The sequence below is a fragment of the Geotrypetes seraphini genome, chromosome 1, assembly GCF_902459505.1.
Source record: "Geotrypetes seraphini chromosome 1, aGeoSer1.1, whole genome shotgun sequence".
Classification (NCBI taxonomy): domain Eukaryota; kingdom Metazoa; phylum Chordata; class Amphibia; order Gymnophiona; family Dermophiidae; genus Geotrypetes; species Geotrypetes seraphini.
The window spans coordinates 503130306-503143921 of NC_047084.1; the positions used below are offsets into that span (position 1 = coordinate 503130306).

A 13616-nucleotide genomic window follows, 5' to 3' on the forward strand; every position below is an offset into this window, starting at 1 on the left:
CCATTCGAGTACACCTCAGTGCGATTGCAGCCTTTCATCAGCCCCTGGAAGGGAAAGCCCTCTCGCTCCACCCCCTAGTCTCTCGCTTCATGAAGGGTCTTCTGAATGTCCACCCTCCTCTCAAACCTCCTCCGGTGATTTGGGACCTTAACGTGGTTCTGGCTCAACTAATGAAACCTCCATTTGAGCCCCTAGACAAATGCCATCCAAAATTCCTCACTTGGAAGGTGGTTTTCCTGCTCGCCCTCACTTCCGCTCGACGGGTTAGTGAGCTACAAGCTCTAGTGGCGGACCCACCCTTCACGGTATTCCATCACGACAAGGTGGTACTCCGCACTCATCCAAAGTTCTTGCCTAAAGTAGTGTCTGATTTTCATCTCAATCAGTCCATTGTCTTACCTGTGTTTTTTCCCAAGCCCCACTCTCATCCCGGAGAGGTGGCGCTCCACACTCTTGACTGTAAGAGAGCGTTGGCCTTCTACCTCCAACGCACTCAGCCACACCGGAAAGTCCCACAATTGTTTTTGTCCTTCGACCCAAACCGGTTAGGTCACCCAGTCTCCAAGCGCACCTTGTCCAACTGGTTGGCCGATTGCTTCTCCTTCTGCTACGCTCAGGCTGGTCTCGCACTGCATGGTCGAGTAACGGGACACAAGGTCCGAGCGATGGCAGCCTCCGAAGCGTTCCTCAGGTCCACACCTATTGAGGAAATCTGCAAGGCTGCCACGTGGTCTTCGGTTCATACTTTCACCTCCCATTACTGTCTGGACTCATTGTCCAGAAGCGATGGCCGGTTTGGCCAATCGGTTTTGCGAAATCTATTTGCTTAAATTGCCAACTTCCCTCCATCCCTTTTCAGTTAGCTTGGAGGTCACCCACATGTGAGAATATCATGCCTGCTTGTCCTGGGATAAAGCACAGTTACTTACCGTAACAGGTGTTATCCAGGGACAGCAGGCATATATTCTCACAACCCGCCCACCTCCCCGAGGTTGGCTTCTTTGCTAGTTAAGTGAACTGGAGACCACGAGGGGATGCGCCCCCTAGTGGAGCAGGAAGGCACGCATGCGTGGAGCAGCAGAGCAAACTTAAATCTTCAATCAAGTTTGCTTGAAAATGCTTCCGCATCGGGGCTCCGTAGATGACGTCACCCACATGTGAGAATATATGCCTGCTGTCCCTGGATAACACCTGTTACGGTAAGTAACTGTGCTTTACAGTTGTGCGACAAGACACCCAGTCTAAGGGCATTGAACTTTGGCTCAACAGAAGTGGTTCATAAACCACCTGGAACTTAGAACCATCTGTCTAGTGCTTCAGGCGCTTGAGAAATCTCTGCAAGGCAAGGCAGTCAGTCATCTTGAACAATGTGAAAGGGGTAGCATATGTCAACAGGCAAATAGGCACCAGAAGTGACTTGTTGCACCTAGAAGATTAACTCCTTCCGGTGGGCAGAAGCTCTCTTGCAGGCTCTCTTGGCCATGCATGTAACATGAGTGGAAAATGGGCAGGCCGACTTTCTCAGTCGGCACTCTCTTGACCTGGGGGAATGGTCATTGTCTCCACAGGCGTTCAATGCCATAGTTTAGTGATGGGGGCCTCCACAGATGGATCTGATGGTTTTGGTGGTTTAACACCAAGACACCTTGTTTTTATAGCTGAAGATTTGAGTTTGGAAGAGAGGGGCTGGACATGATGGTCCAACCGTGGCCAGAGAATGAGCTCTTGTATTTCCCCTGTAGTCCATGTTCATTTGAGTCATTCACAGGATTGCTATCCATCCCAGCTTGGCAGTCCTAGGGGCACCCGATTGGCCTTGCAGACTTTGGTATACAAAACTAGTACATCTCCAAAGGGACGAAGGCCTCGGACTTTTGGTCTGAATGGATCTTCTCACTCAGGGACTGTTTCCTATCGAGAATCCGGAACTTTGGACTTATGGCATGGCTTTTGAGTGGGTGGCTCTGACAAGCAAGAGTTATTCAGACATGGTTGTTACCATATTGCTCAGAGCTAAGAAACCATCCATAGTGACAGCCTATACTTACCTGGTAGCGATTATGTTGGTGTGATAGGTTTCCGAATTTCAAACTCTTTCCTGCAGGGAGCTGTTTCTTAGGATTACGGAAGCTGGGCTTTCCATACGCACAGTTCCACCTTTCTTACTGACAGTAGTCTCAGGCAGCTTTCCACATCAGTCTGGAAGTCCATTTGCCCACTTTGTGCCCTAAGGGGTCTAAGAAAAAATATAGAGCATTGCATTTGCTGTATGTCAAGCAAGTGCTTCTTCGGTACCTCTAAGTTAACAATGAGTTTTGTCTATTGGAGCACCTTTTTGTTCTGACCAGTCAATGACAAGAAAGGGAGGCCAGATCTGAAAGCCTTGATTTTCAGATAGATTAAAATGGCCAATTCCTCTGTGTATGCGCGATGTTTTTAACAGCCACATTCCTATAGAGGGTTTGCTGCCTCTTGGGCAGATACTGGGACTGTCTCTCTTGAAGAGATTTGTAGAGCAGCTACATGGTCTACCCTTCATACATTTACCAGATTCTATAACTTCAATGTTGCAGCCAGGAAAGATGCCGCTTTTGGGTCCTCCGTTTTGAAGATAGGCTTAGCAGGCCTGCCCTAGATTCTGGGGACTGTTTTGGTACATTCCTAGTGTTCAGGACCACTAGACACATTGCACTAGAAAGAGCGATTAATTCTTACCTCAGTAATTTTCTTTCTTGTATATGTGTCTAGTGGTCCTGAACCCTGCTCTTTTTATGGGCTTTGTCTGCCTTTTGTCTTAGGATTTGATTAATTTTCAAAGAAAGAAAGATGATGATAGGTACATCCTCATACAGTCTGATTTAAGTCTGTGCTTGATAGCAGGTCATATGAGTAGCTACAAGCTGTATACATAATTAGTGCTGATTGCACGTTTGGATATTATAATGTTGTTTCCTACATTTATTACAGAGCAGAACAAAATTGTGGTGTTGGGGATTTTTCCCTGTTTCTTTCTTTCCTGTTTTGTTTTGTTTTTATTACAGTGCTAATGGAATGGTTTTATTCAAACTGAGGGGGCAGGAGCAGCTCTGTGGGAAGGAAGTGGGGATGAAAAACATGATTGACAGTTTTCTGCAAGCAACTTGTTGGTTCAGATACAAGACCCTAGCATTCAGGACCACTAGACACATCTACAAGAAAGAAGATTACCGAGGTAAAGACCTAATCTTTCTTTGTCATATATGGAAGACAGACTGCCTGGTACCAGCCTTAGTCCTTCAATTTATACCATTCATATTCAAATTAGAAATCCTGTGTGTTCATCCCACACTTTTTTTGAATTCCATCACTCTTTTCCTCTCCACCATTCCTCTCTGGAGGACATTCCAGGCATCCACCCCTTCTCCATGAAAAAGAATTGTCTAACATTATTCCTAAGTATACTACCTTTCAACCTCAATTTATGCCCTCTAGTTCTACCAGTTTCCCTTTTCTGAAGGATTGGCAGCATGTAGTTACTCTCCCATCAGCTGATGCAAAGGTCTGCCACAGCTGTGGTCTTCCAGCATCACAATAACCTGAGGAAGAGAGAAGGAAAGAGAATGCTAGGTTTAGGGGGATAGCAGTCAATAAAAATAAATGAGGTACCATCCTTTAATTCTGTCCAGGGTTCTATAAGTGGTTCCATTAAGTTGGGCCTTGCTGTGAAATCTGAATGTCATGGCAGGCCCACTGTGGGGGGAATATTAAGGGTCTTAGGAAATGTACCTTTATCTAGAATAGCTCCCTTTTTCCTTTGAGTTGAGTTGTCTGGTATTCAGAAGCTGCTAGGACTTGAAGTATGGGGTTGTTCAGCAGAAAGGAATGGACATTGGGCAGAGGAGGCAGCAGAAGAATAAGGTATAGAATTGGATCCAGACATCTAGCAGAGAATGTGTCCAGCAACAGGCAGAAGTCTGAAAGGGCTGAGCAGAGGCTGGACACCAAAAGTCAGAATAGGGCATCCATGATAGACTTATCTGAGGACAGAGAAAGCTGGGAGTTCTGGGTTATATAGGTATAGGGAGTCAGTCTGCCCATGCCATGTTGAGAAGGGCCTATCTGGTAATGCTGCATCATAAAGCTGAGATCATTAGCAACATAAGACAGGTGGAGTCCTGAGCTCACTTTCTTTGAAGGGCTTTGCTCCTGGGAGGCAAGTGTATAACAAAGCACCAGGAATAGCTGGGCCTTTTGAGTATCATCTTGCCAAAATATGTATTTTTTTTCCTGCATTTATACTTTTTATTTATGTAATTCAAACCCAGCATGCACCCAAAAAGAGGGAGAAAAAGCCTCAAACTAATGTAGCAATATAGAACCAAAAGGTATAAGATTGGAGAAGATGTGACAGTGTTGGAGCTCAAGTTATCTTTTTGTCAGCTAAATCCTTGAACGTGCTTCTGGGTGACTTTGCCCTTTTCTAAACCTGAGTTGTTCTGTGAGGGAGTTTTTTGCCAGTGAATGTATCAAAAGCAGTTTTGATTTGTACCTTTTAATTCTATACTGCTATATTAGTCTGAGGCATTTTCTCCCTCTTTTTGGGTGCATAATGGTACCTCGGTGCCACGATCACACAACATTTTGAATCATTATATGAACATATTATATGTTGTGTGTCCTCGTATAATTTGTTAACACATTACTTTTTATTTATAAAATCTGGCATCTCACTAGTAGGTGAATAATCCCAAAGTGTATTACAGTATCCATTCTTCTATCTATTTTGTGTTGTATGTGTATTTTTACCTTGTAATAAAACATGCACCCTTTATGATAACACCCTTTGTTTTTACCTTTTTAAGCTCTTTCTTCACCTTACCTTCACCTGCTTAACTTGTGGTTACCGTATATACTCAAATATAAGTCGAGACCCCCATTTCCCTCCCCCCCAAAAAAGGAGGAAAAATGGTTGACTCGAATATGTCGGGCGGCTTAATATTCAAGTGTCCTGCCCTGCCAAGTTCTGCACCCAGCCCCCTTCCCTCCCTGCCCTGCACTCAGTCCCATTCCCTACCAGGCTGTGAACCAAGCCCCCCTCCCTGCCAGGTGCTGAACACTGTCCCACCTTCCTTCCCTGTACCCTCTTCCCCCTAAAAAGAGCCAACCTCATCAGTGATGTCACAATGGCTTGATTGTCCCGTACTCCCTTCTGCCCTCTAACCCAGCCAGCAGATTAACCCTTCCCCTTAACTTAAACCACCTAATGGTAGGCTGGGATAGGAGGGATCCCTCCCATCTCCTGCCCCGGCTGACACTAATAATTACCACCCTCCCTCGCTTACCTGTTCCCTGGTGGTCCAGTGTGTATCCCGCACTGAAATCCTCTTTTGTAAAGGTAGTAGGCAGTGGCGCACCCGGGCCAGCACACAGGAATGAGCTTTTTGTGCTGCCAGCAGGCCCTGCACCGCTCGATAGGCTGCTGCGAGAACTGCAAATCCCATGAGAACTTGCGGCAGCCTATCAAGGAGCGGTGCAGGGCCGGCCTGCAGCACGAAAAGCTCACTCCTGCGTGCCGGCCCGGGTGCGCCACTGGCTACTACATTTACATTCTTCGGGAGGATTTCAGCGCGGGATACATGCTGGACCACCAGGGAACAGGTAAGCGAGGGAGGGTGGTAATTATTAGTGTTGGCCAGGGCAGGAGACGGGAGGGATCCCTCCTGTCCCGGCCTGTAGGAAGTCTGGGAGGGTTTCGGGTGGTCACTGAGGGATGACCCAAATATAAACCGGGACCTCCATTTTTTTTGGCCCCAAAATCCCAGTTTATATTTGAGTTTATACGGCTCCCTTGTCTCACATGGGCTGCTATTTTGCCACCTTTGCAACTGGATGGGGTTGAAAGGGGTGTGGGGGAGGGAGACTCTTTCTACACTTGCTCTGTTGATTGACCTTGCAATAGAAATATAACAGTACTTTTCTCAAGTTGGTCTGGGAACAAGAATTGATGGTTGCCTTGTTTGCGTTGAATGTTTAAGATGCTGGAGCTGTGCTCCTGAAAAGTGATGGTTGCTTTTCCAGTCTGATTTTGAACTGGCCCTTGTGTGTCTTTCGCTTTGGATGGTGTGTCCTTCGCTTTGGATGGTGTGTCCTTCACTTTGGATGTTCTATCTGCCTTCTCCCTGAACTAATCTGCAGATAAACTGGTAAAAAAAAAAAGCAAATGTTCATCTTTTACCCTTTTTTAGTTTACAGATTTGAAACACATTGAAATGTCAGGGCTTGGGAACGGCAGTAGAGGAATGAAGTCGCCATCTCTCCTGACTGCTGGGCTTCTCGTATGTCTGTTTGTTTTGGGGATTAATTACTGGATTGCCAGCTCGCGCTGTGCTGCTGTCCAGGTAAGAGCATCTACATGCATTTAAAAAAATATATTTATTGAGAACACAGTACAACAACATACAGAATACTCACAACTACCATTAGAACAGTGAATGCCCCCATATCATAATACAATACTGGAACATTAACACATTGTTCGCGTTTAAGTGAAACAATTTAACCTAAAACTCCATCTCCTCCCCCAAACAGGACAACCCAAAAAGGTCCAACTCAGAATCTACATGCATTTTAAACATGGTCATAGTCTATCATCTATGTAAATTGTCTGCAGAAATAAAGATGAGCTAGGAACTCATGATCCAAGCTCAGGAACTTTCCATGAGCTTCAGTTTAATGTTGAGTGGGGTTTAGTGGCTTACATGGTTTAAGTGGTATATAAATTCCTCAGATTGACAGATTTAAGCAGTGAGTACAAAATGGGGAATTATATGATTTAGGGCTCCTTATACGAAGCCGCGTTAGAGGTTTAATGCACGCTAATTTGCCGGCCGCACTAGCCACTACCACCTCCTCTTGAGCAGACGGTAGTTTTTTTGTTAGCGCGGGGGTTAGCGCGCGCTAAAAAGTTGCATGCAATAAAGCCGCTAACGCGGCTTCATAAAAGGAGCCCTTAATGTCACATTACATTATACAGTGGTGCCTCACACAACGAACTTAATTCGTTCCAGGAGCAAGTTTGTTATGCGAAAAGTTCGTTATGTGAAACGCGTTTTCCCATAACAATACATGTAAAAAAAAATAATTCGTTCTGTAGCATAAAATATGCTAAGATGACATAAAAAAAGATAAATTTACCTTGTTAGAGCTGTTAGCATGATATAGAGGGGATATATGTGAAGGGGAGGGGAGACAGGGGTTTTGTTGATCCTTGCTGTGTATTATAATCACCCCCCACATACTCCCCAGTACCTTTTTTAATTCCTCCCATCTTTCCCAGCCAGTGGCGTACAGGCCAGAAGCGCAGAGATCAGGAGCAATTCCTCTGCACGCCTGTGTGGGCCCATGCCGATCTCCGAATGGCTGCAGTTAGTTCTTGTGAGTCCCGCGAGAGCTGGCTGCAGTTAGTTCTTGTGAGTCCCGCGAGAGCTGACTGCAGCCATTCAGAGATCAGCGCAGGCCTAGGCGGCGGGGGGGAGGTTTAAAAATATGCGGTGGCGGCGGGGGGAGGTTTAAACATATGCGGTGGCGGCGGGGGGAGGTTTAAAATATGTAGTGCCAGTTAAGCGATGCAGCTCGGGCGACTTCGTTGTGTGAAACGAAGTCCGTTGTACGGATCAAGACAAGAAGTTCGTTGTGCGCAGCGTTCGCTGTGCGAGGCGGCCGTTATGCGAGGCACCACTGTACATTTAAATTCTGTCTGTTCAGATGCCTGATTTGTGGATGGAGTCTATCCTTGCGATCATGGATATCCCATTTTATACAGCTATTATGAGTTTTATGGAGAATACCACCAGTTGAATGGGCGTGTCTTTTCATGTGTCTGTTGTGATGAATGTCTCTCATTGTCTGCTTAATGAAGTGGTTGTTGTAAACCTACAGTGACGCACAGATTCTGTATTTGAAATTTTGAATTAGTTATACCAGGGAGTCCTGATCTTCTTTTTCTTCAAGGCTCCAAAGCAGTCCATGGAAACAGATATATTTTGACTCTGACATATTGCTGTTTAGCAAGGACCTAGATGACTTTATGGCCAGCGTACAAGGTCGCCAACCAAGATCTTTACCAGACAGTAGACCCCAAGCAGCTAGATGCCAAAGCCAGGAGTATTTTTGTGGGTCCCAGCACGCTCATCGGTACTCCACAGGAAACTTTACCCAAAGAGCCTTTCAAAGTTGCAGATAGAAATTCTCCAGAATCTGGAGCAACCAAGGTTCAGATTTCCGCTCTGCAGTGCCAACCACAAATACGCCAGCCCTCAAGCCTCTCCCCTGAAGATTGGAGGTTGGCTGTCAGACTGGAGGTCAGCTCTCAAACTATATGGAGCCTGGGAATGGATAACGTCCGGCTGCTGGATCCTGGAAATTATCAGAGAGGGTTAAAAGATAGACTAGTTTGTGGATTTGCTGGCAGACTGGCCAGCGAAGGCAGAAAAGATGCGGGAGGAGTGGGCGAATAAATGGCAGATGACCTTCAATGTAGGGAAATGCAAGGTCATGCATATAGGGAAAAAGAACCGGATGTTCAGCTACCAAATGGGGGGATTAGTATTAGAGGGAAGTAGCCTTGAAAGGGACTTGGGCGTACTGGTGGACACAACAATGAAGTCAATGGCACAATGCGCAGCAGCCTCAAAGAAGGCAAACAGAATGTTGGGTATTATCAAGAAGGGTATTACAACCAGAAGGAAAGAAGTCATTCTGCCATTGTATCGGGCAATGGTGCGCCCGCACCTGGAGTACTGTGTCCAGTATTGGTCACCATATCTTAAGAAGGATATGGCAATACTTGAGAGGGTTCAGAGGAGAGCGACACGAATGATTAAAGGCATGGAAAACCTTTCATACACTGAAAGACTGGAGAGACTGGGGCTCTTCTCCCTGGAAAAGCGGAGACTTAGAGGGGACATGATAGAAACCTACAAGATCATGAAGGGCGTAGAGAGGGACAGATTCTTCAAACTTTCAGAACATAAAAGAACAAGAGGGCATTCGGAAAAGCTGAAAGGGGACAGATTCAAAATGAATGCTAGGAAGTTTTTATTTACCCAGCGTGTTGTGGACATCTGGAATGCGCTTCCAGAGGGCGTAATAGGGCAGAGTACGGTGCAGGGGTTCAAGAAAGGATTGGACAATTTCCTACTGGAAAAAGGGATAGAGGGGTATAGATATAGGGCTACTGCACAGGTCCTAGACCTGTTGGGCCACCGTGTGGGCGGACTGCTGGGCACGATGGACCTCTGGTCTGACACAGTGGAGGCATTTCTTATGTTCTTATGTTGAAGGTTGCTAGATAGTCAAGCCATAGAACCAGTCCTCCAGAAGACTTGGGCTCCAGCAGATATTCCATATGCTTTGTCATTCCCAAGAAAGGCTCAGAGGAGTGAAGGCCCATCCTGGATCTCAAACATGAGATCCAGCCCTGAGCGTTCCTTGGTTCCGGATAGAGACCATTCGGTCTGTCATTGCAGTGGTAGAGCCAAGAGAGTTCTGGCTGTTCTAGATATAGCAGAAGCTTACCTTCATATCCCAGTCTTCCCGGGACACAGAAAGTTCCTCAGATTCCATGAGTTGGAGAACCACCGCAAAGGTTAGGGAAGGGAGGGAGATTCTTGGGCTGCTGAAGGGCGGTGAGGGGGTGAGAGGGAAGGGTAGATGCTGCGGGGACGGGGCAGTGAAGGGGACGGTGGGTTCAGGGATGGGGCAGTGAAGGGGACGGTGGTCCGGTGACGGGGACAGATTTTTTCCCCCGTGTCATTCTCTAGTCTTGGTGTCACATTTGGAGGCTATGATCCAGACCATTATGGATCGCCAGTTTGGTAATATGCTTGCCAAACATACTCCTACCTCGACTCTGCTTCCTGCACTTAGCAGTATCACAAGGAGTCGAATCCTTGGCAGTGCCTCGAGCTGAATCTACCCACTCTATATAAAGAGTTGAGTCCTTGAGTATCTCAAGAGGATTCTACACACTCTATGCAAGGAGTTGAGTTTTTGCGAGTGTCTCGTCTGGAGTATAAGCACGCTACTCAAGGAGCCGAGTCCTTGTAAATGCCTCGAGATACCTCGACACAAGGAGCTCAGTCCATTTTGGTGTCTCGATCTCCAGCCTCCAGCCCTCCTTCCTCGCATAAGGCACCGCCCTTTCTGAGGCATAGGGTTCGACGTTCTTCTCAGCGGGACCTGCCTGGTTCAAGGCACAGTTATCCACATCAGCCGAGGCATCCATCAAGGCACAGATCCTCTTCTCGAGACAGGCCTCATTTCTCCAGGCCTCGAGATTCGAGACTCCAACTCCGAAGTCGAGGACACCACCTTCAGAGCCTTACACTTATGCTTCTTCTCCTGTGAGGTATTCTATCCATTCTCTCAGTGAGTCATCTATACCTGCATATTCAGACCTCAGGTATCAGTACTCCAGAGAAGCTTCACCTTTGTTCTCTGCCTTGCAAGGCACCTTGAGGTCACCTTCTTCCCCTCGAGGTCAACCTTCCTTGGAGCAGATATCTTTTTCTTCTTTCCTACGTCAAATGAGTAAGGACCTCAATATTACTTTGGACTCTGATTCCAAATACTCTACGGAGTATTTAGAGGAAATGGATATGTTTCGTCCTCCTGCTGAGTGTCTTAAATTGCCCATCAATAGACTTCTTTCTCAAACTTTCGAATGGAATCTCGAAACACCTTATTCCATTCCTGCTGTACCAGGAAGGCTTGAATCTCATTACAGGATGGTCCACTACAAGGGCTTCGAGAAATCTCAGTTATCCCATCAGTCCCTTCTCGTGGAGTCTTCTCTTAAAAGGACTAATCCTGCCAAAGTTTATGCCACTGTCCCTCCTGGAAGAGAGGGCAGGACCATGGACAAGTTTGGTCGTCGTTTGTATCAAAATTCTCTTATGGCAACTAGAGTTTTGAATTACAATTTTATTTTCACTTCTTATTTCAAGCATTTGGTTAACATTCTGCTTGAATTTTGCAAATATATTCCTCAACATCATCTTCCAGAGTTTCAGCATGTGACTACCACTCTGATTCAATAGCACATGCATCTCCTTAAATTTTCCTATGATACATTTGAACTTTTCTCGAGGGTCACTGCCTTCTCAGTGGCAATGCGCCGGCTTGCCTGGCTCCGCACTGTAGACATGTACCCCAATCTTCAAGATCGTCTGGCCAACATCCCTTGCCAGGGGATAAATTGTTTGATGACTCCATCGAGGCAGCTAGTAAACGATTGTCTGAACATGAGAAATCATTTGCTTCCATCATTCGACCTAAGCCTTCTACCTCTAAAGCAGGGGTGTCCAACCTGCAGCCCAAGGGCCACATGCGGCCCTGTGAAGTATTTTGTGCGGCCCTGGTCGAAGGCAATGCAGTGTTTTCCTCTGCTGCCCCTGGGTGTTTACCATCTTGCCGTCTCCCTCCTCTATCTTGCTGCAGTATTTGCATGGCTCCAGAAAAAAAAATTTCGGCCAATACAGCCTAGGGAAGCCAAGAGGTTGGACACCCCTGCTCTAAAGGATTCAGGCCTCTTCCATCTTACCAGAAGTGTTTTCCACAGAGAGCAGCTCCTTATACATGAGTGCCTCCTAATAAACAACCACAACAGCAGTAGCAGCAAAGGCAGAAAAAACCTCAAACTCCTGCTGCGCCTAAGGCCTCTCAACCTTTATGACCATCTAATGCAGAGCATGACCTCCATCATTCTGCCTCTGTCCTCTCCCCTTCCCATTGGAGGTCGTCTCCATCATTTTTACCACTGCTGTGAGATCATTATATCAGACCTCTGGGTGCTGTCTGTCCTCAAGGAAGGATACTCTCTTTGTTTCCTCCCGATTCCACCAGATCTTCCTCCAAGAAAGTATCCTTCCAATTCATTGCAGACCACCCTTCTTCTTCAGGAAGCTCAAGTTCTGCTTCGTCTCCGTGCCATTGAGGAAATTCCCTTGGAACAGCAGAGCAGGGGGTTTTACTCCTGTTACCCTAGTTCTGAAGAAGACGGGCGATCTGCGCCCTATCTTGGATCTCAGAGCGCTCAACAAATTTTAGTCAAAGAAAAATTCTGAATGTTGTCTCTGGCATCCTTATATCACCTTCTAGATCAGAATGATTGGTTATGTTCTCTAGACCTCAAAGAGGCTTACACTCACATTCCCATTCATCCAGTCTCTCAACAGTTCCTCAGATTTCAGATGGGAAATCTGCATTTCCAATACAGAGTGCTACCCTTTGGCCTGGCATCATCTCCAAGTGTCTTCACCAAGTACCTAGTTGTAGTAGCAGCAGCTTTGCGGAACCATGGTTTACAGGTGTTCCCATACCTGGACGACTGGCTCATCAAAGATTCAGCATCTCAAAGGGTTATTGTAGCGACCCAAAGGACTATTTGATTCCTCCAAAGTTTGGGGTTCAAAATCAATTTTCCCAAATCCCAGCTACAGCCCTGACAAACAGTTCATCAGAGCTGTCTTGGACACTGTACAACTCATAGCATTCCTTCCTCATCAATGTCAGGATGTTCTTCTTCAGCTCTGTCACAAAGTGTCTTCCCTCTCTTCAATTTCAGCAAGACACATGATGGTTCTTTAGGTCATATGGCTTCTACCGTTCAGATGACTCCTTTTGCCAGACTTCACCTCAGAATCCCTCAGTGGACCCTGGCATCTCAGTGGGCTCAGGCTTTCGACCCACTCTCTCAACACATCAGAGTGACTACTTCGTTGAGACAGTTTCTCCACTGGTGGATGCTCTCTTCCAATATCTCCAGAGGCTTACTGTTTCAAACACACCCTCATCAGAAGGTCCTCATGACAGATTCTTCGACCTACGCTTGGGGGGGGGGCTCATCTAGATGGTCTCCGTACTCAAGGCCATTGGTCCAGCACAGATCATCAGTGTCACATCAATCTGTTGGAACTCGGAGCGACCTTCAATGCTCTCAAAGCTTTTCAGCATCTTCACGACCAGGTACTCCTCATTCGGACAGACAATCAAGTCACCGTGTACTATGTCAACAATCGGGGAGGAACAGGATCTCTCCCTCTTTGCAAGGAAGCTCTGAAGGTTTGGAATTGGGCAATCATTCACAACACCTTCCTGAAAGCTGTCTACATTCAAGGAGAGAAAAACTGGCGGACAAATTGAGTCATCTACAATCTCATGAATGGACACTCAATTCCTCGCCTCTTTATCACATTTTTTCTCAGTGGGGAACTCCTCAGATAGATCTCTTTGCATCTCCCCACAACAACAAACTGCCTCAGTTATGCTCCAGGATATACTCCCCTCACCGACTGGAGGCAGATGCTTTTCTCCTGGAATGGACGAATCAGTTTCTCTATGCATTCCCTCCATTCCCTCTATACTCAAGACACTTTTCAAACTCAAACAGGAACATGCCACCATGATTCTGATAGCTCCTCGGTGGCCCAGGCAACCTTGGTTCTCCCTTCTACTTCAACTCAGCAACAGGGAGCCACTACTTCTACCAGTTTTTCCGTCTCTGCTTACACAGAGTCAAGGGTCTCTCCTTCATCCCAACCTGCAGTCTCTATACCTGACAGCTTGGTACCTCTCAA

The 13616-nt window shown here is 46.5% G+C and overlaps 1 protein-coding gene across 1 annotated transcript in view; it reads left to right on the forward strand.

Moving 5' to 3' along the window:
• The window catches only part of GOLM1 (golgi membrane protein 1), a 242290-nt gene that overhangs the window by 47472 nt on the left and 181202 nt on the right, over window positions 1-13616 (forward strand). Inside the window, exon 2 of the mRNA XM_033927763.1 lies at window positions 6225-6377. Coding sequence (XP_033783654.1) covers window positions 6225-6377 — 153 coding nt within the window. The remainder of the gene's footprint in view (window positions 1-6224; window positions 6378-13616) is intronic.